At 45.1% G+C, this 24846-nt stretch overlaps 1 protein-coding gene across 5 annotated transcripts in view; it reads left to right on the forward strand.

Moving 5' to 3' along the window:
• Positions 1-24846, forward strand: part of MTM1 (myotubularin 1) — a 97474-nt gene that overhangs the window by 23376 nt on the left and 49252 nt on the right. For 3 of the 5 annotated variants that reach the window (XM_072744091.1, XM_025985846.2, XM_025985848.2), the window contains exons 2-6: positions 1334-1404; positions 3589-3661; positions 5433-5527; positions 18019-18129; positions 22177-22278. In XM_072744091.1, coding sequence (XP_072600192.1) covers positions 1342-1404; positions 3589-3661; positions 5433-5527; positions 18019-18129; positions 22177-22278 — 444 coding nt within the window. In that variant the 5' untranslated portion in view covers positions 1334-1341. The remainder of the gene's footprint in view (positions 1-1333; positions 1405-3588; positions 3662-5432; positions 5528-18018; positions 18130-22176; positions 22279-24846) is intronic. The other 2 variants (XM_072744093.1, XM_072744092.1) reach the window with 1 other exon arrangement.

The following is a 24846-nucleotide window of genomic DNA, read 5'->3' on the forward strand; positions in this document are numbered from 1 at the left end:
GTATTTTGTACATAATCCTTAACCGGTCAAATAGTTATGAGTGCCAACCATGTGCCGGGATGCAACTGTGACCCATGGGCGCCCAGCCTTGCTCTTGGTGAGCTGAACTCTGCGGCTGGAAGCCCGGCAGTCCTAATCTTTAATCTTGTAAGAATGTCCTCATGTACCCATCCTCACCTCTTTATCCTGGTCGTTACCCTTACCTGCATCTTTGTCACCTCGCTTGGGCCTCACGATGGCCAGTGACTGGCACTGTGCAGCTATCAAATCACTAGGTTTTGTGCCAAGGTATGTTAATATTCACCGTGCCAGATTTTGTTAGTGAGTGCTTGCCTGGCAAAAAGATCCCAGAAATACCCACCCTCACCTAGTTGATGTGGTTCACTTCCCAGTTACTTCATCTGGATCTCTCCATGTCATTAACTTGGAGAAATAAAAGAACTAAAGCATCACTTAGTTTCCTGTTGTTGCGATAGTCTTCCCAAGCCTAAACCCTTGCAATTGAAATGATATTGTGTATGTTCTGAATACGATGCTTTCATTTATGTCTGAATTGTGATGAATATGCATTATTTAAATGAAGTATAAACTTTCCCTGGAAAATACTGATCAAATCAAATCTTGCTAATTTGATTTCCATCAAGTCCATGCCACTTTAAATTGCCTCAATTTGGAGAAGACAGAATTCTGAAAGACAGAAAGACTGTGAGTTCAGTTGCCTACCTCTTTTTACCACGATGCTTGGCTGCTTCTAAGTTATCTTGAAAAATTAAGCAGTGTGGAAATCTGAGGCCTGTTGCACAATTACTGAGCAGTATGTTTTGTGAGATGATTTGAAAGCTATGAATAACTGTTCTGTAAGTATGTGTAGTGTCTCCCACTGAGCTCCCCCAGGCACACTTAGCTGCTGTACCTTTGTTGGCGCTCTTTTACGTGACCTGTGCTGTGTGCTGTGATTAGTCCCTTGTGTGTCTCTTTCCCACTAGAGATTGCTACGGAAATGGGGCCTGCAGGGGTGTAGTACTGTTTCTTCGCAGTCGCCATATTTGTTTGTTTATTTTTTAAGATTTTATTTATTTATTCATGAGAGAGAGAGAGAGACAGGCAGAGACACAGGCAGAGGGAGAAGCAGGCTCCACGCAGGGAGCCGGATGCGGGACTCGATCCCGGGATTCCAGGACCACGCCCTGGGCCGAAGGCAGGTGCTAAACTGCTGAGCCACCCAGGGATCCCTGCAGTCGCCATATTTAAATCTCAGATGCCACATTGGTGGAAGTTGCCTACAAATTCCACTGATATTGCATATTGTCTTTTTTTTTTTTTTTTTTGCTAGTTTCCAGTATGGCTTCTGCACCAACTTCTAAATATAATTCACACTCCTTGGAGAATGAGTCTATTAAGAGGGTAAGTTTTCAGATTTAATTTGTACCTCTTTCTCTGCATTTCTCTTCTCATATTTGCATATTAGGTGGTCACTTCAGGCTCATTGAATTATTAATTATTCACATAATGTAAAATCTCCAACATATGTGGTTTTCATTATCCTGTCTTGCTCCACAAAAGACAGAATGCCATAAATGTGTCAAGTTTTGCATTTGTAAATCCTTTCACGTAACTTCATTTTTTGAGAACCTCTGTTTTGCCAACTGCTGCCAGACACTATATTTAATATAGTAAGCAATCTCAGCCTTGGAAGCTTTCTGAAGGAGATATTGGAAGGCCAAGGCCCACTGAACAGGTTCTTATACCTTCCTCAATATTGACCTTATTTTCTATTTATGATGATAAAAAAATTGTATGACCAAAACGAATACAGCACTAAGAAAAGAATTATCAAAGTAGCAAGAAGAAAATTGTGTTATTAGTGGGAGATTTTGAAACATACATTGAAAGGAAGGGATGGATTTAAAATAAGCTTTATTCATGGCCCTTTGAAGCTTTGGATACATTTACCAATTACTCACCAGAAAGATTCATTTACACTCCCACCAGTAGTGTACAGAGATGCCTAAGCAATCAGAAGGGAGCCAACTAGTCTCTTTTAATCTGTAGCTCCCTGAGTACTAACAAGGGTAACCTTTTTTTAAAAAAAAATGTTTATCATCCATTTGTATTTCTTTTTTGAAGTGGCTTATTGTGTCCCTTGCCTACTTTTTGGAGTGTTTGAGAGGATAATTTTCTATTGATTCATAAGTGTTCTTTACATATGATGATGATCAGCTCTTTATAATATACATTACAGGTCTTTTTGTTTCTTATCATTGGCCTTTTAATTTTATTTATGGCATTTTGATTTTGAAATACAGAGGTTTAAATTTTTTATGTGATCACATATATCGGTCTTTTATATTTCATAGTTTCTGCTTTGGGTGTCATGTTACAAGGACCTTTTTTCATCCCCGAGATTATATGCTTTTATTGTATTTTGGTATCGTTATGGTACAAGGATCAGTTCTAAACACCAGAGTCACTTCATGAAGCTAATTGTAAGTCCTTGTGGAGTGTGACTCTAATATAAAATATATCCTCTGTTAATCCCATGTTATCCTGTGTTAATCAGACATCTGTTTGCCTAATTTTGTACTTGAATTGTACTTTTCTTCTTCTGACCTCGAACTGTGGTCCTTAAAAGGTATACTGAATATTACATTTGCTCGTCATACTTGTTTTTAGTTAGTGAGTGGCAGCATTAAAGGATACTGAAGGGAAGGCATTCCTGGCTGGCAACAATTGGTCTTGCCCTCCTGGTTAAAATGCTCAGCTTGCAAGCACTAAAACATTGAAAACTGGCCAGGAATTTTCATTTTGTGCCTGAATAAAAATGATAAAACCATTAAAAGCCCAGCCGAGCACCTACCTCTGACAGCTTATATCTTGCTTAAATACACAATTCACAGTTCTCTTATTTCATGATACTTTACATTTGCAGAGCCCTTGATAATTGACAAAAGTGTTCTGGTGCGTGTTCACTTAATATTCACAAAAACCCTTTGAGGGAAGTATATACTGACTTTACACATAAAATGATTGGCCTCCTCGGTAAAATGCTTGATCGCCCTTTCCTCTTCTGTAGTGACCTATGTGAGGAAGGATCTCAGTAAAGTAAGAAACTTGATATGTAAGAAGTTATTTTCTGACATGGGAAGATTCTGTAATTACTGTTGTTCAGTTAAGGGCCCATTGAAATGAAGTTTCCATCTCTGCTCTTAACAAAAGATGACTAAATATTTAATATGGAAAAAAAAAGCTGCCAGAGTATGCCTGTGTCTATAGAATATGCTTAATATTGACTTTTTATCGCTTCCCTAAACACTGTTAACTGTAAAGTGGTTGGAAGGGGAGTTTAAACATTGATACTGAAAAGTGTGCTAATGCTATTTACAGACCAAAAGTTAACACAGCTAAAGGATATTGATGTAAGTTGTAATTTTTTGGTCGTTTGCTTTTTCTGCTCCACTTTTCTATAATGGTAAATATCACTGTAATTTTTTCTTTACAGAGTCTATTTCTGGTTGGTTGTGTTCCAGGTTGCTTAAAAATCTGTGCAAATGTAATGTCATTCCTTCTGACACCCCGTTTCATTTCCAGGCTTCTAGGGATGGAGTTAATTGGGACCTGAGTGAGGCTGTTCCTCGACTTCCAGGAGAAACTCGTATCACTGGTAAGGGTCCTGTGAAGTTAGGATTCACATAACTTGATGAGAGTCCCAGCAGGATCAGGTGGCTTCCATCCCTCTTTCTCTACAGAACTCAAATTAAGAGAAATAGGCTAGCTTTGTTTAAAACTGTTAATATAAGGAGAACTCTCTCCATTAGTTTCCTGATCAGAGAGTTCTTTCAGGAGTTTCATGATATTCAGGAGGGTGATGTTTTTCCCTCTGTACCCAAGACTGACAATTATTTTGGGAAAAAAGTGGATTATCTCTTAAATGTCTCTTATTGGAGCTCTAAGCGCTCATGGTTTGAGGTTATAAGCACAAAATAATGTTAAGGTTTTCCAGCCTAGGATGTGTGCCTTAAATTGATCAACCTAAAGACTTAACATCTTTGTAGTCTTTGTTTTGAAATATAGGAGACCATATTGGTTTAGAATATCTTTCATTTGTCCAATAACTGGAGTTAGTGATATTGATGCAGTATTTCAATTGTTGACGTATTTTTTTTTCATGGTAAATTCATATTAAGAGGAAGGGATCTACTTTGGAAGGACCAGATCATTCAGGCTTAAGAATATAGAAGCATCTGACAGCTTCTAAGCCAAATGCTAATGTTGTAGGCATTCACATTTTATATTAGGGCAGAGGACACCCTCACCTCAGATTATCACATATTTGGTAATGTGGTGGTGATACAGCTACCATTGTTTCAGGGAACCTTTTGGTTTGTTAACTAAAGTCTGGGTTGTTTAGCTCAAGTGGCTACAACATGCTGTTGATGAGATTAAGGCCATAAGACATGGTGCCTTTGTGAATTAGTTAGCCTTGCACCGTGAGAAACTCTTCCATGTCCATAGACTTGCACCCGATTCTGGTCTTGATGAGAAAACCAGTGGCATGCATCCATCACAATTCTGGATAAGAGCAAAGAGGATAGCTTACTTCAGGTGGCCCTCATATATGGAATTTTGGTGCTCTGCATCATTGTCAGAAGCTTAACTGAGGTAGTCATTCATTGAATTAGCAGGATGTAGCCTTACTGGGCATTTTTCGTTTAGCACCCAAGGAGAAAGGGATTTCAAAATTGTTTTAAAAAATTAAAAGCCATTAACACATTCAAGGACATCCTTGAAAGATAATAGGAAGATCTTTTTGTTATAATAAATTACCTCTCCTGATTGAGTCTCTCCTTATGTTTGAGTCTACTAAAGATATACCATTACCTTGGCCATCTGTTTTCTGTCCCTGAAACGATTGAAATGGATCTAACTAAAAACTCTTCTCTGGACTATTAGAAAATACTAGGAATATTTCTACCACTGACATCCATTTATTAAAAACATCACAATGTTCGTGTGATGAGAGGTTGGCAAGCCTCAGACCCTACGTGGTGGTTAGTCCACGAGACTGTCCCACCTGAACGGCCATCCTCTGGTTGCAGGAGCTCCGTAGTTATCTCTAAGAACCACCTAGGAGTAGCAGCAACAGGACCCGAGTCCACTTTTGCTCTCCAGTTTACCACCTTGCCCCAGGTGGTGACAGCATTTTGGTCAAGCTCAGGGAAGCCGTGCCGGTGCTTGGAGGTGACCTGTGACCCCCACTTGATCTGGCACGGTAACGTAGAAACATTGCCCAGTGCCCGCTTCTCGACCTTTCTAGGGATCCTTTTTTTACTGTAGCTATTCTTAGCCACATAGTTGATATTAAATGAGTGCCATTTGTTGTGTATCTTGGTATATATTTCCATTATTTTAGGGTACTTTTTTTATCTTAATAGACAAAGAAGTTATTTACATATGTCCTTTCAATGGCCCCATTAAGGGAAGAGTTTACATCACAAATTATCGTCTTTATTTAAGAAGTTTGGAAACGGTAAGTAGAATCTAAGACCATAAAGATGACCCTAACTGTTAAAGATAATGCTAAACTATGTCTCTTCTACCTGGCAACATTGACTGTGGATCAGATTAACATGGGGGATATATTTGCTTCTCAGCTCTTAATTTTTGGCTTTTGCAAAGCTCATTTACCACTAACACCTGCATATGTAGCAAGAGCGAATCTAAAAAGTCAGAAGTTTTGGCCCTCATCACATTGGGGAAGCATTGGTAACTGGACCCATCTGCTAGTTTGGAGGAGTTAGTGTAGAATAGTGGTTCTTTACCAGAAGCACAGATGAGAACCACTTGGGGTGCTTAACAGACACTACAGATGCCCTACAGGTGTTGTGTCAAAATGTCTGGGCCTGTGGTCCAGATACAGTTGTACATTTTAAGACTCCACAGAGGAGGATGCTGATGATATGAATCCCTCGTTAAGGCCCATTGCTCTAGAACTTCCCAAGTGTTACAAAGTACTAGGTAGTGGTTTAGCAGTAGGATGCCTGTGGTATGGCTTATGCCACTCTACATTTTTACTCCATGGCCATGAAATGTTTGTCACAGCATTTCAAGGAATGTACCCCCGATGGAACAATGAGATGGAGACGAGATGCTCCAGAAGGGAGGGGACAAGTGAAGAGCTGCCATGGCTGTCACCGAAGGACCCACGGTAGATACAGTGGGTCACCATCATGCAGGCCAGCCTGAAGGGGCAGCTATATCTGGGGGATGGACCAAGGGGGGATGGATAGGTCCAGGGTTCGTGGAAAAGTAGCAGTTTCTATACAGGAGATGTTGAGACCATTGGGGGAATCTAGCTTTTGTTTCGTTGCTTTTACCCCATAACTTCTTCAGGACTATTGTTGCCTTGTCTTGATTAAGTCAAGGCATGTGACTAAGAAGCCAATGGGCTACATGGTGGTGGTACACCTAGGTGAGTTTTAGACCGTGGATTAAAGGCTCGATGCCAACCAGGAAGGGCAGTCCCAAATGTCTCGCTGTGCAGGGCCCCTCCTCTGCAGCATTTCTAACACAATGCAGTTGAACCCCCAGAAAGCATGCATGTCCAATATGTGAGAAACCACAAACTAGCCAATGCGCTAGACTACACAGGTGTGATTTGAAACTGCCTTGATAGACTAGGATATCAGAATGAAACTAATGATACAACATTTCTTGTAGATGACATTTATTTTATACAAACCGCTGGTGCCAACAAAGGATGGAGGAGGTCTTAACAGGGGCTTGAGCTCATTTGACCCAGTAATTGGGCCTGGTTGATGTCAAAGTTAATATACCCATAGGCTCTACTCACAAAAAGTATAAGACAGTGACCAGCAAAATGAGACTGTAGTCCCACCTGGAGTGTCGTGTCATGTTCAGATCCAGGTGCCACGTTTTAAGAGGGACATTGGCACACCAGCAAGGGTTCAGACAAAGGGGACCAGGTTTGTGGAGGGGCTGTAATAGAAGCAACGATTGAAGTAACTGTTGGTTTTTCATCTGAAGAAAAGACAGAAGCGAGGCACGGCAGAGCTACCCTGGAATGAATGTCTGAAGTGCCTTTTGTGGATCAGGGATCAGACTCATTCTGTCCGGCTCCCAAGGGTCAAATTGGGACAGATTGAGAGATTTGATGCTGATATATGTAAGGGTCATCAAAAATGAGAATTAAAGCAAGTGTTACGGTGCCTTACCCCTCTGAGACCCTTGGCTTGTTGGCTGGCCACGCATGCCCGGTCCCATTTTCTGCTGTCACTGATGATGAACTGGGGAAATTTTTAAGACTCTGCTGCCATGACAGGATTGTACGATCTCAGCTACACAAAACGAGTGAAAAGTATCAGTAGAAAAGAGGAAATAACATGAAGCGTTTTAGTCCTTGGGCTCTCTGGAGAGTGGAATTATGCATGCTTTATTTTTTTTCCCTCCACTTGGAATGAGCATGTATGACTTTTATGATTGGGAGAGCACATAGCAAGCTTTCGTTGGTTTTCATGTGGCATTGTCGAAGGTGGGGATGAACACCAAAGGGGTGTATAAAAGCCCATTTGACAGCGACTACTAACTTTTTTCTTCTTCCACTGTTTCACATAAACATTTTGAGCAGTCAGCCCTAACATTTAGTATAAAAGCGAGAAGCTCATGGCAGAAAACATCATATACAGAAAGCCATGTTAAGTGGTTATGCAGAAGCCTCAAAACATAGTCATCATAGTGTTTCTTAAAGTCCTAAGTAAGAACATCAGTTGTGGATTCTGCTGCAAACTGTGTGTTTGACAAAGAGCTGTCCTCTCCCTGGCACTTTGAAGCGGACACCTGTTTCAGGTAGGTAAACCCAGCAGCGGGAGTGCAGTCTGACTCGTGGGAGCCCGCTGTCCCACGTCATTGAGGTGTCAACGGCAAGGTGTCCCACCCACCCCATTCCCTAGGATGATAGCAGCACAGTGGCTGTCTCCTTAGATTGTCACTGCAGCCCCTCCTTCCTGGTCATCCGTCCTCCACTCTGCCTTGCATGCTGCCTCCAGAATGATCCTCCTTAGAACGAGGCTGGCCAGCTTACTTCTCCAGCCTAAAACTCTCTTTGGCTCCTTGGGGCTCACAGAATAAAATCCGATCTCACTTATGTGGCATAAACATCCTCGTGACTTCTCTTGCTTCGACTCATGCCACTTCTGGCCAGGCTCTTCCATATGGAGGCATGGCATGTGCTCTTCACCCTGGATCTGGGTGTTCCTTTCAGAAGCTGCTGTCCTTCAGAACCCATCTCAGCAGTCCTGAGCCTCCTCCAGCTCCCGTGAAGGGGCCCCTCTGTCTTTGTGTCCCCATAGCCTCTTCCCATGCCTCTCCCTCCCCTCTAGCACCCACTGCTCATGAGCCCTCCCTTGACCGTCACACCTTCTTTCCTTTCCATGTTTGTTTCTCCGGAGCCCTTGCCTCCCACCTCCGATTTTATATATTTCACTGCTTCATCTTGTTGCTTGGCCCTCTGAGGACAGGGATGCTCATCTGTCCCCGACCCCCACCCTGTGTCCCCTCAGTGCTGAGGACAGAGCCTGGCACATTGAAGGGTGTTCATTCGGGCCGTGCTGAGTGAAGGAAGTCTGGTCTTACTTATTTGCTGCTGTAGGTCTGTGGCCTTTACTAATGCTGAGTCCTTCTGGTCCTGGGCCTAGGTAGCGCCGTGTCCAGTACGCGGTAGACACTCAGGCAAAAGGTATTCTGTGAGCGAACTTGGGAGGAAACAGGCTTCATCACTCCAGTCTGACTGCCATGAGGACCCCACTAAATCCCAGCATCTCGAATACTGACATTGTTTCTGGGCTTTGTAAATCCCATAGCCCCCTTTTGACCTTGAGGGTGCTCAGGAATTTGGTGTGGGGTCGCTCTCATGACCACAGTGGTGGCGGGGACGGGGGAGCAGTTCCCTTTTGGCCCATGGTGCTCTAATCCGTAGACTCCCAAGAAGAAGGAAGACTGCTTCGGCTTCCTTTCCAGGAGCACGTCAGGTTCAGGTGCGGTAGCCGGTGAGAAAGGCAAAGTAACCCCTTGGTTCATTCATGTGCTCGTGCCTGTATTCTGGAACCTTCAGTGAGCAGCACGGTGAGCTAACAGTGAGCTTGGTGAATGACACAGAGGCGAGTAATTGGGGTGTAATATGACAGAGCCTGGGGTGGTTGCATAACACTGTGAGGTTACAAGGGAGACAGTGATGATGAGTCATAGCATGCTTTGTAGAGGAGGTGATATTTGAGCCGAGTCTTGAAGAATGGTAACAATTTCCTGGACAGGAGGGGAGAGAGGGGGGAGCGGTGCAGGTAGAGGGTTTCCCTGTGTCACTGCATGACGATCTGGAGAAGACCACATAGTGTGGAAATGGCTGGGTGGGCTGTTGGGGCTGGAGCAGAGGGTGGAGGGGGAGTGGGGGGCAGGAGATGAAGCCAGGAGCAGGGTCCGCCCCACGAGTCTCGCGAGTCACAGGTCAGCGGTGCCGGCCTTATGGGGAGGACCACACAGTGGATGTGCGTTTCTGGAAGGGACGGCCGGTTGCAGTGTGTCTGATGGACTGGGGGGGGGGGAGGGGGTACTGGAGGTGGGGAGAGCAGTGGGAAAGGTAGTGGTCCAGGTGAGCAGCCGGGGCCTCGCACAGTCGTCGTCGCACCAGGAGGAGGGAAGAGCGCGGGAGGTTCGGGAGGACGGGGTGGCCTTTTGGAGGCGGGAGTTGGAGGAAGGACTGCGAGTCGAGGGTGGTGCCTCTGATCCTTTGCTTTGACGTGGACCTCCCGGGAGAAGGAGTGTGGCGGAGATGAGCCCCCGGGGATCCTCGGAACAGGTGGACTTAATAGCCGTACAGCCAGAGTGGCAATGTCTCCGAAGCATTTGGAAACGTGACTCCGAAGCCCGTGAAGTTGTTAGCACGTCAGTGTTGGTGGAAGCCGCATGCATCCCCGTGATTACCTGACAAGGCCCGCATGCTGCGGCCGAGGACCCTGAGGGCTCGAACATTCTCCCGGGCGGGGTTGTGGGGGGCAGCCCCAGCACCGGAGAAGAGAAAGCAGAGGTGGTCAGAGCGGAGGCTTCGGTGGAAGTCGGTGGAAGGGAGAAGATTCGGGAAGGAAGGGAGCACACCGCTGAGGGAATGCTGCAGGGCTCGGCAGGATAAAGAACGAGCAGAGCCCAGGAGGGTGGTTGTTAGGTCACTGGGAACCCATTCTGTGGACGCACCAGTCTGGTGGTCTCCCTCCTCCTTCCGCCTCCGAGGCCTCCCCAGGGCTTCTCTCTGGTCCTCGTCCTCCCCAGGGCTCCTCCGCTCCCTGGCTGTGGTCTCCTCTCTCAGGATAACGCTGCGTGCTGGCTGTGCTCCTCCCCACATGCTCTCCCTGATCAGGCCACAGCTGATGGGCAGAGCCATCCCCTTGTCGCCCCTGGGCTTGCTTTGGTTTCGAGGGCTGCCTTTCTTCTGGCCCCTTTCTCATTTTTTTAAAAAAAGATTTATTTATTTTGGAGGGAGAGAGAAGGGCCAGAGGGAGAGAATCCCCAAGCAGAGCCCGACACAGGACTTGATCCCATGACCCGGGAGATCAAACCAAGAGTCTGATGCTCAACTGACCGAGCCACCCCAGCACCTCCCCCTTTCCTCGTTTCTTTTCTTTCTTTCTTTCTTTTTAAAGATTGTATTTATTATGAGAGACACAGAGAGAAAGAGAGAGAGAGAGAGGCAGAGACACAGGCAGAGGGAGAAGCAGACTCCATGCAGGGAGCCTGACGTGGGACTCGATACCGGGTCTCCAGGATCATGCCCTGGGCCAAAGGCAGTGCTAAACTGCTGAGCCACCCAGGCTGCCCCTTTTCCTCGTTTCTTACTGCCTGCCCGAGACCCCTGGGCTTTTTGCCTGCCTCCCAGGTGCAGGGGCCAAGGCGGGAGTCTTCAGCTCTTCCTCCCTCCCCAGTGCCATCTTCTGGTGCCCTTGCTTCTCTGGCTGGTGCTGCTTCTCTTCCAGCAGCCCTGGGGTCCCTGCCCCTCTCCTCCCTCCTCCACAGTCTTCACATGCACCCCACCCCAGTCCAGGGTCTTGTCCTGGGCCATCACAGGGGCCACATATTGGCCTCCCTGCCTCTGACCTCTCCCCACTCCCTTCTCTCTGGCCCCTGAAGTCCTCTTTATAGTCATGCCATCCCCGTGCTCAGACACTCTCCGTGGCTCCTTTCCTCCCTCATTTCCTATGCCTTTACCAGGGAGTTAGGGTACTGCACCTTGCCACCTGTCTCCTGCCAGCCCAGCCCATATTCCAGCTCAGGTGCCCTACCCACTGTCCCCTAACTAAGCCCTGGGCACTCTCCTCCGGACCTCCCCTCAGGCCATTTGCTTCACCTAGAGCTCACACCCATCCCTGCTCTGTGTGCAAAATCATTTTGAAATATTTAAGATAGGAAGTTTATAAAGAATAACCTAAACAGCTGTGAATCTACCATCCAGCTGAAGAAGCCCCAGCTCCCCTTCGCCCCAGAGGTAACCCCCTCTGAAAGTTGGTATTCCTCGCTCCTCGTCAGCCCACACACCCTTGAACCAGAATGGATCACAGCAGATGTGTGATAGCCAGAGAACGGAGGCTTTTAGGCCTGTCAACCGAGTAATGCTGATGAGATGACAAACATGTTGTTGCACACACCTTTCATTTTCTGATGGTAAGTCAGAAGTAGGATGTTCTTCCTGGATTAGATTCCAGGAGAAATGTCTCTAAAATATAGGAACATGATGAGTCCATCCTTCAGGCAGAGTATTACCCAAAGATTCTTCACTACCATTTGAGACCCGCTATAAAGACAGAATGCACGTCTTTATAGAATGCATGTTCACCTTTAGTTGGTAAAAGGTCTTTCTCTGAGGGACTAGAAAAATGAGGTCTGCTTGCTTAGCTTTTTGATGGCTTACCAGTATATTTACAGGACTCAGAATTGAGATGGCTGGCTGGCTTGTGTGTCCTTCAGACTCTGTTTCTCTCAAATACTCGGTTCTGAAATGACCTTCGAGCAGGTGCTGGGTATCATGCCACCCAGGAGCCGGGTGTCTAACAAGTGTAGCAGTGCTCAGCTTCCGTGGTCTCTGTCATTGGCTGCAACTGGAGCTGTAAGCCATGAACACCACCCTCTCCTTCCGTTATGGACACTTGGAGCCAGATCTGTATTCTTTCCCAGAATGAAGGCCCATCCAGTTCATCGTAAGGGTGACCAACAAGGATTCCTGCAGTAGTCTTCTTTTCATGAAAATACAATGGAGACTTTCTGATAGTTTCCTTTTTTTAGGTTCTTCAGTCTAGGAGATTTAGCACCTCTTTTCATTTTAAGAGAGCTGAAATAATGTCCCAAACCCTATAATAAAACATTCTCAAGTGTCTGTAGTAGAACTTCAGTGGGGACATCGGATGTTTACTATAGGTATCCTGTTAAACTTCAGTCTTGAATCATCCCCTCCTTTTGCTGCCGCAAAATAAGTGCTGTTTCAGGATAAAACAGAGCCTGTTGAGCCCTTAGGTTCCCTTGCCCCTTGTGGCCACTTCATTCCCAATTTGCCAGCCCCCAGACTTGAGAGGCCATGGACTATGGTGTGCAAGTCACATAGATTTCATTCATTAGTTCCTGTACAAGTGCAGAGTGAGAGTGCAGGCTTTCAGACCCCAGGGGCTCCCCCTGCACGGGCAGTTCTTTTTAATCTCAGGCCGACCTCTCTCTCCGACTCCCCACTGCATCACTGCCAAACCCTCCACATTCTTCAACCCACCTTTTCCCTTGCTCTGCTGAACACTTACAAGCCCTCCTCCCTGGGCTCCCGGAGACCGCCCACTCCACCACCTGCTGCTGGCCATTGTCACCCGTGCTCTCCTCCACCCGTGCTCTCCTCCATGCTCTCCTCCTCGTCTCAGCGGAAGGGACTGGTTGCCTTTTTTTCCAAAACAAACTTTCCTCCACTTGAGCCTCTTTTCCTTCCCTTAAAACCTTAGTACCCATTTGGTCGTTCTGTGCCTTCCATTGTGATTCCCATTGGCTCCTTGTGTCTTGGATCCCTGCTACCCCCTACCTGCACCACCCCCCCAATACTACCATCCTCTCTTTTCCCCTTCTTTACCACACTTCTTCTAGTTCGTTCTTTATTCATTGACCATTTGAGAGGCTGCCGCTGCAGGTCAGCACTGTGCCGGGTGCTCGGATCTAGTGGTGTGCATGGCAGACCTGGCCTCTCCCTCGTGAAGTTTTAGTTGCGATGGGACCCACAGACATTAATCAGATGATCACACCAGATGTGTAACACCAGCTTGTACCAAGTGTCAGCAGTACAGGAGTGAGTCCTACGGGAGTGCCATTGTTTGAGGAGCCTGGGAAATTGTCCTGAGAAAATGATGTTTGGCCCCTGGTCTGAAGAATGAATAGGAAGGACCTAGATGCTTGGCAGGGGCTAGGGTGGGGGGAGGGGCAGAGAAGCAGCTGAGATCAAGGGGAACAGGAAAGGATAAGCCAGTGGCTGGGTTGGGGGCAGGGAGAGCAGCAGGAAGAATGAGCAGGAGGAGCGGGGGTGGGGGCCAGATGACCAAGATCTCGTAGCCCCTAAGGATGGAGGTGTTTGGGGTTGAGCAGTGAGAAGCTTTGGACATGATTTAAGCCAAGGACTGATAGCATCAGATGGACTCTCGGCGATCACCCCTGCTGCTGTATGGAGGGCAGACTCTAAGGCAAGCAGCGGTCCATGAGGAGACTGCTAGGCTTGTTCCCGTGGTCCAGAGAAGTTGGAGAGGGGCTGACAGGCGCAAGATGGATTTAAGAGGAAAATGTGGGAGATTAGGTGAGGGATAACAGAGAAGGGGATGTCAGGCATGACTCTCCTAGGTTTCCAGCTTTTGTAACGGCGGATAGAGCACCAGCCACTGAGATTGGAAGACATGATTTGGAGAGAGAAACATGTTCTAGACATTTTGAGTTGGGAGGGGGTGCTTTGGAAATCTCTCCCGGTTCCATATGTCCAGCTGCCTCTTGCTTAACCGCACATGATAATTTTATCAGCCCCCAGCCCTGTGCATGTCAAAGTGACAATTTTCATCTTTCTCCAAAATCCGTTTCTGTGTCCTTTGCATCTCTTGGTGGGATCGCATCTCTTGTGTGGGCCTAAATCTTGAGTCCTTGCGAGGCTTCCCCCACTGGCTCATTGTCTCTTTCTTTTGCTTCCCACATGGGTCACTGTGCTCTCAGATTCTCTTACATTCCCAATTTGCCTTAAACCATTAGCTTGCAGGGTTCCAAGGAACAGGCGTAGTACACAGTGCTTAGTGCTGCCAAATGAATCTTCAGGAAGCACCGGCCTGTCATTGTGCTCTTCTTCACGAAACAGACTCCATGGATCCTAGTCACCCTGATCCAAGCCCTGGGGCACTCCCCAGGGAATTCCTCTGCCACCTGATCATAAACCTGATCCACTTGTTTTATGAAATCCCCATACTTTCCCACAGGTGTAGCTGATGTCACTGTTACCTGTTTGGGGAAGGCAAATCTACAGCTGCTATTATTCCATCCTGTAGGAATCATCTTTAACATTGCCATTGCCACAGAACCTTCATGAGACCCAATCAATAGGAAATTGTTCTGCCCTCCTCTGACCTCTCATCTCATTAGTCTGGACATGGCTTTTGTTCTGTTTTGTTTTGTTTTGCAAGCTGGCATCAGAGCTATTTGGGTACATGTGTCTTATCTCCCAGACTGGGCCCTGAGCTCCATGAGGGCTGCATTTGCATCTTATTTATTTATCTCTAGTGGTTCCTACTATCCAGTATGATTTCTGTTACTCCATATACACTTGAGAGAGATGGTAAATGAATGCATCTTTTTTAGATTGTTCTGTTTACTTTTTCAACTATTTTAGATCCGTAGAGGTACAGAATTCTGAGTTATAATGGACCTTGGAGAATTCCTAAATATTTAATGATATTTAGATAGTGACAACTCCAGTTTCTACAAAGTTAAGCTAATTTTCCTATTCCCGGATCTTCCAGTTTGGCCTGCTGTGTGATCTGATCTTGAATCTGTCATTGGGGGAGAACATGGCAAGTAGCCTCATTAAACTGTGGGTGCCTGTGGTCAGGAACTGGCTGCTTCTCCTCAGTTGTCCCATTTTCTGTTTTGTGTTGGGTCAGGCTGATCAGAGCTATAGAATTGCCCCCATACAAGGACAAAGAACAGTATGGTCTCATCTTTTGTGTTTATATCCTTGCTTCCATGTTGACCTTAGAGTATCAGACTTCTATTTAGTTTCTAATCTGTGTGATTTTAGGCGTAATTTTAATACTTAGGAATATACTTAGATACTCCTAAGTCTCAGTTCAAACACAACAGTCTACCTGATGGTATGTTTTTAATAACTAGGTTGTATTGAGAAGGAAACACATTATAATATGCAGCTATACATGTACACAGTTCCTGAGTAGTGTATTTTTCTTCTGTAGGCATTTGGATTTTAGTCACGCTGTGAGGTGTCTCACCCTGTGGCGACAACTAAAAAATGCCTCCTTATGGCTATGAAGAGAAAGACCTGTTGCTGCTTGCAAGAATGTACTGATCTGCTATATTTGTAGAGCACTTACATTTTCCAAACACTAAGATGTTCTTTGTGATAATAATAACTTCCATTATTTTCTAGCTACCATGTGACAGGCACCATGCTAGGTGCTTAAGTCCATGATCTTTAATCATCCCTACTTTACAGGTAAATGTGGCTGAGAAGTATAGTAACTTGCCAAAGTTATCCAGCTAATAAATGTCAAAACCATCTGAACCAATTTTGTCCAGCGTCAAAGCTTGTGCTTTTTTCTCTACACCATAACAACCTTACTCTTAGGCTTTAACTTTTCATTTTGAAATATTGTGAATGATCGAACTTGGAAAACTAGGGCATTACCTATAGCTTCTCTTCTCCAGTAACTATACTGCTTGATCAAAACCAGGAAATTTATGGCACCATCCAGTTAACTAAGACTCTGACTGTACTTGAACCTCACTGATATTTCATGTACTCATTTTTGTAGGTTCCCGCATACAGTCTATGACATTTGACCCCATGTGTAAAGTCACAGAACTATGCACTAGCAATCAAGATCTGCAATTATTTTACCACTGCAGAAGAACTCCCTCCTGCTGCCACTTTAGAGCCACATCTTCCTTCCCTGCACTCCCTGGCACCACTTCTCTGTTCTCCGTCTCTATAATTTTGTCACTTTAAAAATGTCATAAATGGATTCATACAGTCCGTGATATTTTGAGATTGGCCTGAGCTACTCAGCATGATGCCTTTCAGAGCCTTCCACATCATTTTGTTGGTCCATAGTCCCTTTTTTTTTTTTTTTTTTTGTAGCTGAGTAGTGTTCTATAGCATGGATGCACCACATTCTTATGTTTTTTGAATTTCTAGAATACCCGTAAGCTATATTTATAATTTTATAAAAAAATGTTTTGGTTTTTTTTTTATTGTATAAAGGAGAAGTTAAAGTAGAACTTAAACTTTATTTGTATCCCCCAAAAGGACATCTTCCAAACAATAAAAATGTAATAAGCACCTTGAAAATATTTTCTTTATTATCAAGGTAATCACAGTGTTTAAGAAAATATTGGACTTAAAAAATTTCTGTAGGCCTCCCTGTCTTTGTCCATGTAAATATATATTTTACATTACTGTACTCCGTACACTTTGTATGGTGTTTTTCTCCACTGAAGCTTATTTTTCCACGTACTGTAATTATTTTAGGAGCTGCATGCTTATTCCATCAAGTTGACAAATGGTCATTTTCTCCACCCTGACGTCCACCTCTGGCTCCATTGAGCATCTTCACACACATAACCGTTCAGTCCTGTTGTACAGTAGCTGTAAGATAAGCTCTTAAGAATCCAGTTATGGGAGCAAAAGGGTAGGACCATTTGTCTGGTTCTTCTGATGTGTGTTTCCAGACCTTGGCTCAAATCTCAACCCTTCCCAATATTTACTAAGCAAGTTACTGAAGCTTTTCAAAGCCTTGATGGCCACGTCCAGAAACAAAACTGCTACACCAACATCCGGAACGATTGTGATGATAAAATCAGAAAGAAGAGGCGTGCAGAGCCCCTGTTGCAGCCCCTGGCACAGACGAGTTATTCCATGTGTGGCAGCTGCTGCCATCTCGTGATGATTGTGTTATGACTTCACGAATGTGATTCTGGCTTGCCAGCAGTTGTATGGAGCCCTTGCACCCAGCACTGGATAAGGAATGATGGAGAGGCATCGCTGTGCGTCCAGGCCCTTCTTGGGGAAGCGCACCCTTGCACATGCACCCATGCCTCAGCTAGGCACCACTTCCAAATGTTTGATTTCTGGTGTAGGGAATATAGACTGGTGAATTTCTGGCAGAGTAAAGCAAGCGATGTAGCAGCAGTCTGAATCTAGTGTTCTAGAACTTCAGAGAAAGGAGTGGTCAATTCTAATTAGGAAACGGAGCTTTGTTAGAGGTGATGTTTGCTGAGCCAGGGCTTAAGCCACAGGGAAACATCTGGTAGCTGGGAAACCTAGATCATCCTGGGCAAAAGAAACAGCATGCACAAATCACAGAGGCCTGATTGTAGACAGTGCTTAAGGAACAGTACTTAGCTGGGAGTACAGAACAGTGTGGGAGAGGAGCCTGCGAAGACCAGCTGGAAGTGACACCACAGGGCCCTTGAATTGTGTCCCTAGGAGTTTAGTCTTTTATTCTGTAGGCAGTACAGGATGACACATGTTTGGGGATGCATTTTGGTTGCATAACTGCCTATTGTCATGCTTGCTCTGTTATGTGTGATCTCTATCACAGTTTTGTTCATAGAAAGTGGCAAAATGGGCCAAGGTAAAAGTGCCCTAAAGCATTTGTGTTTTTCAAAATGTTTTTGATGTTTTAATGATACTGACTGAAATATTGACTTTCGCATTTCTGTCCATTACAGGATTCTGCTCTAATACTTGATGTTCCTCTGGGTGTGATCTCCAGAATTGAAAAAATGGGAGGCGCGACAAGTAGAGGAGAAAATTCATATGGTCTAGATATTACTTGTAAAGTAAGAGATTCAGTACTTTCTTATGTGAAAAAAGACACCATAGTGTTGAATGATGAGTAACAGTTAAGGGTGGGGCGGGGGGGGGGTTACCAAAAAAAAAAATTGAAGATCCTGGTTCATCTAAGGCTCAAGAATGGTTCTTCCCTCACGATCACACTTCCAAAACCTCCTGGGGAAATAGTTCTTATTAAAGAGACCTGCAAGGACTCAGACCTGTCCTTCTGTCAGCTTGACCAGATAGGAGGAAAACTTTATAGATAGAATTTTCACACTTTTTAGTTTTTGCCTGATTCCACTCCTGGTGTCCCTTTATATGATGTGTTACCAGCTAGACATCTTCACACCATGAAAGGAAAGAGAAATGCAAGAGATTTTTCCCTCTATGCATGGGATGTGCCTTTGACAACCTTTCTAACTTTTGCTTAGTTTTCAAAGGTAACATTTTGCCTAACATTTTGTTTTGGCGTGGGGGTGGTACAGATTTAATGATAATAAAATTTACTCAGCTGTAATAGGAACTGTTACTGAGCATCTGTGTCAGTCCAGACATGTGCTAGGTGCTTTGTGTTCAGTCCTCAGGGCAACCGTCTGAGATGGATGGTGGTGTCTCCATTTTATTGTTGCGAACCCTTGAGCCTAAGAAGAGTTAGGTCACTGAGTTAAGATTACCCAACAAATGGCAGGGTTGGGATCCAAATACAGTGAGATGATCATTTTGTAAACAATGGGATAAACCTGGCAAGAAAACTTCCTTTCCAGGTATTAAGTGTCAGACGATTACAATCCAAATAGAGTAATAATAGAATAGAATATTGTCTAAGCCCAGAAAGAGCTGGAAGGGGTTTGGAGGTCCTCTGTCTCCGTAGTTCTCATAGCTAGATCTGGGAGATGTGACCTTTGCTCAGGCACTGTGATTTCTTAAAATTTATCTCCCATAATTTTGTTTTGATTATGAATATAGTATGTTTGTTGTATTGTCTCCAGTTTGCAAAAGATGAAGACTGGTATACTCCATCACAAGGATTGTGTGGCCCTTAGGCCAGAACTGAAATTCTCCATCACTGGCCACCTTGGCTTCTTTTGGTTTTTGTTTCAATCTAAGCTACCTTAAATGCCTTCTTTATGATCCCAGCACTGTCTTCACATTGGGGCCTAGGAATACAGGGATTTACTTTTAAGGAAGCATGTTTGCATTTTGCATGAAAGGATCCGTGGGAGTAGAGCCTTATATCACAGTACTCAAGGGGAAATAGGGTCTCTGTATTGATGATTTTGAAAGCGACTCGGGTTCTAATAGAATTTTTTTAAAGTCCTATTTGTCACCTTGTCAATAGGAAGAACTCATTTGAGATATCAGTCCCCCCCAAAGTTAATAAGATAAAGCACATTCTCACTCTTTGAGCGTTTATTGTAAAAATGAGGGACTTAGGGACGACTCATCAGGCATCACTGGCAAGTGTCACACACTTGTGTTTGTGTGTATATATTTTTTTCCCTGGAATTAGCATTGGGCCCAAAGATGATGGCTAGAACAGTGTTATAGCCCAGCCTCTTCATTCCATTATCTCCCTGGGAACGGTGACATCTTGGGTGTCAAGTCACATGTTCTCAGGAACAGACTTGAAGGTAATAGAAAGGGAATGTGCCATGGGGGTAAAGGTGGGCTCTCCTGTCTGGCCTAGGTCAGCATCAGCTGGAGTCAGGAGCCCTAACACAGCTACTGCTGCACTGGGACAGGTAGCCGGAAGCCCCTACGGATTCGGTCCTACTAGCTCTGCACATGGGGATTTCTTCCCGCCTGTAGCATCTTGTACCTGGGGGATGTCAACTCCAGTGGATGTTGTCTGGCAGCAGAGAACATGGCTCTGCATATGTGAATTTCTACCCCCAGGTCCCAGACCAGCCCCTGCTGACAACTTGGAGCCTTAAAAACAACAAAAAAGGAGGAAGCCAAACCTTAACCATCACAGAACCTCCTCTCTTCTTCCATGCCTCACCCCTGTTTACTCACTTGAAAGACAGTGTGGAGTGTTGAGGTCAGCAGCCATGGGCGTTGTTTCTCTAGAGATGCGTTATAGAAGTGATGTGTCCATAAATCAGCCCTTCAGTGTTGTTGCAATGGGGGTGTGTTGATTTGGACTCGTTTATGACAGCGAGGCTTGGTGTGTCACCACATGACCCACTTGGCAAACAGGCCGAGGAGGCTGCAAAGCTCTCCTGCCCCAGGACTCTTCCTCAAGTGCTCTTCCCTGATGGGTCCTCCTCTAAAGGGGACCAGGTAGGACTCACTACTTAGGATATACTCATATTTCTGTGGCAGATTTGGTGAGCTGCCGCCTATGAGTCATTTGCCTTTTCCGTTTCAATTTTCTCGTTGGCAAGATGAGGTAGTAATTCTTTCTGTCCTTTAATTACATGTGAATCAGATGGCAACAAGGAATTGCTTGAATCACTTGTGCTTTGGCACACTGAAAGTATTTGTTGGAATCACTGATGGATCCAAATAAATGGTTACTTAGAGATGGTCTAAATTCTGGCCAGGTGGTTAAGAACAACGGTGATACGGAATTATCGGCTGACCCCAGGCTGTTAGGAGGAAAGTTCTATGCACATCCCCGAGCCCCGGCCCCGCACATCCTCAGCTATCTGGCACTGTGCTTGTGGCTGTAACCCTTTTAAGGCACAGCATGTCATTGAAATGATTATTCCCTTTTATTGGACCACTGCTTTGCATCGTGAGCCAACAACTAATATCTCCGTTTTCTTGGAATAGGTCATGAATTGGTTTTTTGGATTTTATTCCATTATGTGCTTTTCAAAAAGAAAGCACAGAATCCTAGAGCTGGCAAGGCCCCACAGTAGATGCCATCTGTATAGAGAGTGAGCAGTCTTGGGGGTCACTCAGTAGAGATCTTCGGGTCTGGTTCTTTGTACTGCCTCTGCTGCATTCTAGGAGGGCCCGCATATGACGAGGCCTTTGCTTGTCCTGCACGCCGCAGACTCTGGAAGCTTGAAGTGTGCTCCTGAGATAATGAATGAAAAAGCACTCTGGAAAAATAGAAAGATCATGACACCCTAGAGGGCAGGGACCAGCTCGGCAGTCTCCCTCCTGAAGTACCCCGGGATCCGGCACGGGGCTTGTTTTTCTGAATTGAAAGTGCAGGGCACAATGTGATGTCTCTAGTGCTCAGCCACTCGGTCACAGCACCGTGATGGATTTCAGAGACAACCCAAAACACTCACGCTTTGAAAATAAGACAGGATGTCATGTATTTTGATACGTGACACAACTTGACATTTAAGGGAGCTCTTTTTGGTTTGGTTTCGGTGTCAGAAGGTTCTCTTGCTTAGCAAAGAGATACGTATTGAAAGCCCCTTTTAAAGTCCAGTTTGGAGCATTAACGTTGTGTTCCTGGAAGCCTAGGGGTACTTTGCTGTGGTTTATGTAGAACTCCGTGCAGGTAAACTTGATGGCAAGGACTTAACTTGTATGAGAACTTACAGTGCCCGTCATCTCCCGATGTGTCAGAGGGAGACTTGGGAGTAGCATGAGGCAGAGGGAGAGAGCTTCTGAATTTTCATGACATATTTGATGCTTTTGAGAGGACATCTGGTAGCAGGTACACATTTGAAAAGTGCTGGGAATAAATACTCTTTTATAGTGCCAATACCGCAGAAACCAGTCGAAGTAGAGAGACACCGTAAATGGTGCGCAAAGGCAAGGTTTAATTTTTCTTGTTATCCAATGATTTTTAGTTTTGTGTGCTCTTTAGCACTAGTTGCTTTGTCTTTACGTTAGTGACGACGATGGGAGTATTTTGAGGTGTGCTTAAACTGGATATTTCAAAAAGTCACACCAAACAAAGTGATTTTCTTAGTGATCTAGATTAATTAATTACCTTTCAGGTAAGTGAATCTTCTCCTTTAGTTGAAGAGGTTTTTTGTTTGTTTTTGTGGGGTTTTTTGTTTTGTTTTGTTTTGTTTTGCTAAGGAATGTCATTCTATTTGAAGACTGAACTGTCCAATTTCTCTGCTCCCCCCACCCAGGACATGAGGAACCTGAGGTTCGCGCTGAAACAGGAAGGCCACAGCAGGAGGGATATGTTTGAGATCCTCACAAGATACGCCTTTCCCTTGGCCCACAGTCTGGTAAATTCCATGGTTCTCCTAGGCACTGGGAGGTCCTCGGGTGTCTCCCCTTTCATTCACTCGCTGTGCTGTGCTTCCCTGTGTGCTGTGTGTGCCAGGGTGTTCATTAAAGGTGATTGAACCCTTCCCAGGAGGAGCGGGCCCCTCCTCTACTAGGGTGTGTGGGATGGCCCACCCCAGGTGACTGAAGCGTCACCTGGGGGAGCCCATGCTCTCCGTTCCCCTCACACCCCCAGCCTCGGCTTGTCCTCTTTAAAGGTACGAGGTGGTAAGGCTGGCTGTAGGCAACTGCCTTTTGCCAACATACCTTACTTGTATCTTCTCTCCCTTTCTCTTCTCCCTTGCTCAGCTCTAAACAAACTTGGAGACAGACAACCTAATGAGTGGCAAGCAAGGAAGTAATTCTTAAAAAAATTATATATAATTGCCTTTACTGTGAGTCTAGGATGGGTATGGCACTGCATGGACTGAAGGTGATAAAGGAGACCATATGTGACATAGACCTTCTCCCTAAGGCTTTTAGGTTTTTTGGCAATAGGGACCTGAGATTTTTTTTTTTTTCTTTATCTGGTGAGGCAAGTTTTCTTTCTTCCCAAATTTTACCGAGAGTTGTTCCGGCCAAAGGAAATTCACGGTTGACGGTTGGAAGGCACAATTATGCAAAGACTGGAGGTCTAGAAAGATTTATGAAGTACTCCCCATGAGTCATGCGTTGATTACAGATTCAAATGTAATGCTTAAAACAAATGTAACGATTAAGAGTGGAACACATTTTCAGCCTTTTCTCAGTTTTTGATTAAATGTGTGATGTAAAAGCTGTTTTAGGACTAAACAATTTCTTTAACGATCAGGGCAAAAAGAGCTTTATGAGAACACATCTTTGGAATATTCGTGAAAGTGAGAATGTAAGTCTAATCCACAAAAATTCACTTCGGGAATGTGTTCCATCTTGGGCTTTGTGTATCTGGCCCCAAATGATCAGAAATTTTAAGAATGGCACATGCAGCAGGGTTGAAAGAGTAGAAGCCCCTGTCCCTCTCCTATAAGATCCCCTTTCTCTGACATCTTTTGTCTCTTTTTGAGTTTAGTCCCCTAAAAAGTCAAGTATTAGATCCACTGTCTCCTAAACTACTGACCAATCTCTCACCTCCATCCAAACTTCTGGAAAGAACCTTCTCTTGAAGATGAGTCTGTTCTCATCTCCGGTCTGTTCTCATTTTTGGTTTATTCATTCCTCCAACCCATTTGAGTATCCAGCTTTACTGGAGGTACCTTTCTGGAACTGAGGCCCTCTTACTAACCAAACCTAGTGGCTCGCTTCAGTCTTCATTGTGTCTGCTTTCCCCCTGGCATTCAACAGTTTCGAGCACCCCATTCTAGCAAGTCCTGGTTTCTGGGTTACTCTGCCAACTTGACTATCCTTCCTGCTCTCCGCTGCCTGTGTCCTTTCCCTAGTGGACCATCTCTGTGATGGTCCCCTTTCAGCCATCTTCCCATGTTCTTTGCTTTGCCTTGATGGTTTCGTTTCATCCCATAGTATAAGCTGTCGCTGCCATATGGGTGATTTTGAAATCTAGCCACGACGCTGGCCTCCAGTGAGTGTAATAAGCCTAACTCTCTAACATCTTCCTCTGGAAGTCCTTGAGAATCACAGGCCTGTTGTCTCCCCCAACCTCCCTGCAGCTCAACAGACCTGCTCTTCAGCCTATATGCCCCCAATTAGGAGGATCCTCTGGTTTCTCAGATTTGAGAACTTGAAGTCTCAACTGTCGTATTTGTCCCATGCCTTGCCTCCCTTAGCTACATCTATTCCAAATCCTATAGGTCCTACTTATGGGTGGCTCTCTCATACTTCTTCCCGTTTCTACTTGTGCTTTCCATTTTCAGCCATGCTTCCCAACTGGCTTCTCTTCTTTCAGTTTCTCCCCTTCCAGTTGATTCTACAAAGGGTGGCGCCAGTTGTTTTTTAAGTGAATGACGATCATGTCACTGTCCAACCCTCCACAAAAAACAAAAACTCCATGACTTCCTGTGGCTTATATCCTACATTCCAAGCACACAGCACCGCCCTGCACTCCTCTGATATACATAGAACTTTCTCAGAGCAGAGGCTTTGGTGTTCCTATCCTCTTTACCTGCAGGCTTCTTATCTCTTTAAAGCCCATCCTCCACCACCTTGCTCAGTCCTGAGTCCTTTTATGTACCATGTGCATCCTCCCCCCTGCCGCAGCCCCGGGGGGGGGGGAGGTGGTTTCTTGCCCCTCGCTTGTTAGACTTTGCAGATCCCTCTATTAGAGCACTTATGTCAGCCTGCCTTATGTAATAATAATTATGTAGGAGTTGCCTACCTCCTGGTAAACTATGAGCTTATCAAGGCAGGGAACAGCCATTAGTTCTCTCACCTCACCAGAATGACTTCTGCATGGGAGTTGTATAATGATGGCTTTTTAAAATTGAATTCAAGTTCAGTTGAAAGTGAAGGAAGGGGCAGCCTAGGTGGCTCAGCGGTTTAGCACTGCCTTCAGCCCGGGGCCTGATCCTGGAGACCCGGGATCGAGTCCCACATCA

Source organism: Vulpes vulpes, chromosome X (genome assembly GCF_048418805.1).
Source record: "Vulpes vulpes isolate BD-2025 chromosome X, VulVul3, whole genome shotgun sequence".
Classification (NCBI taxonomy): Eukaryota; Metazoa; Chordata; class Mammalia; order Carnivora; family Canidae; genus Vulpes; species Vulpes vulpes.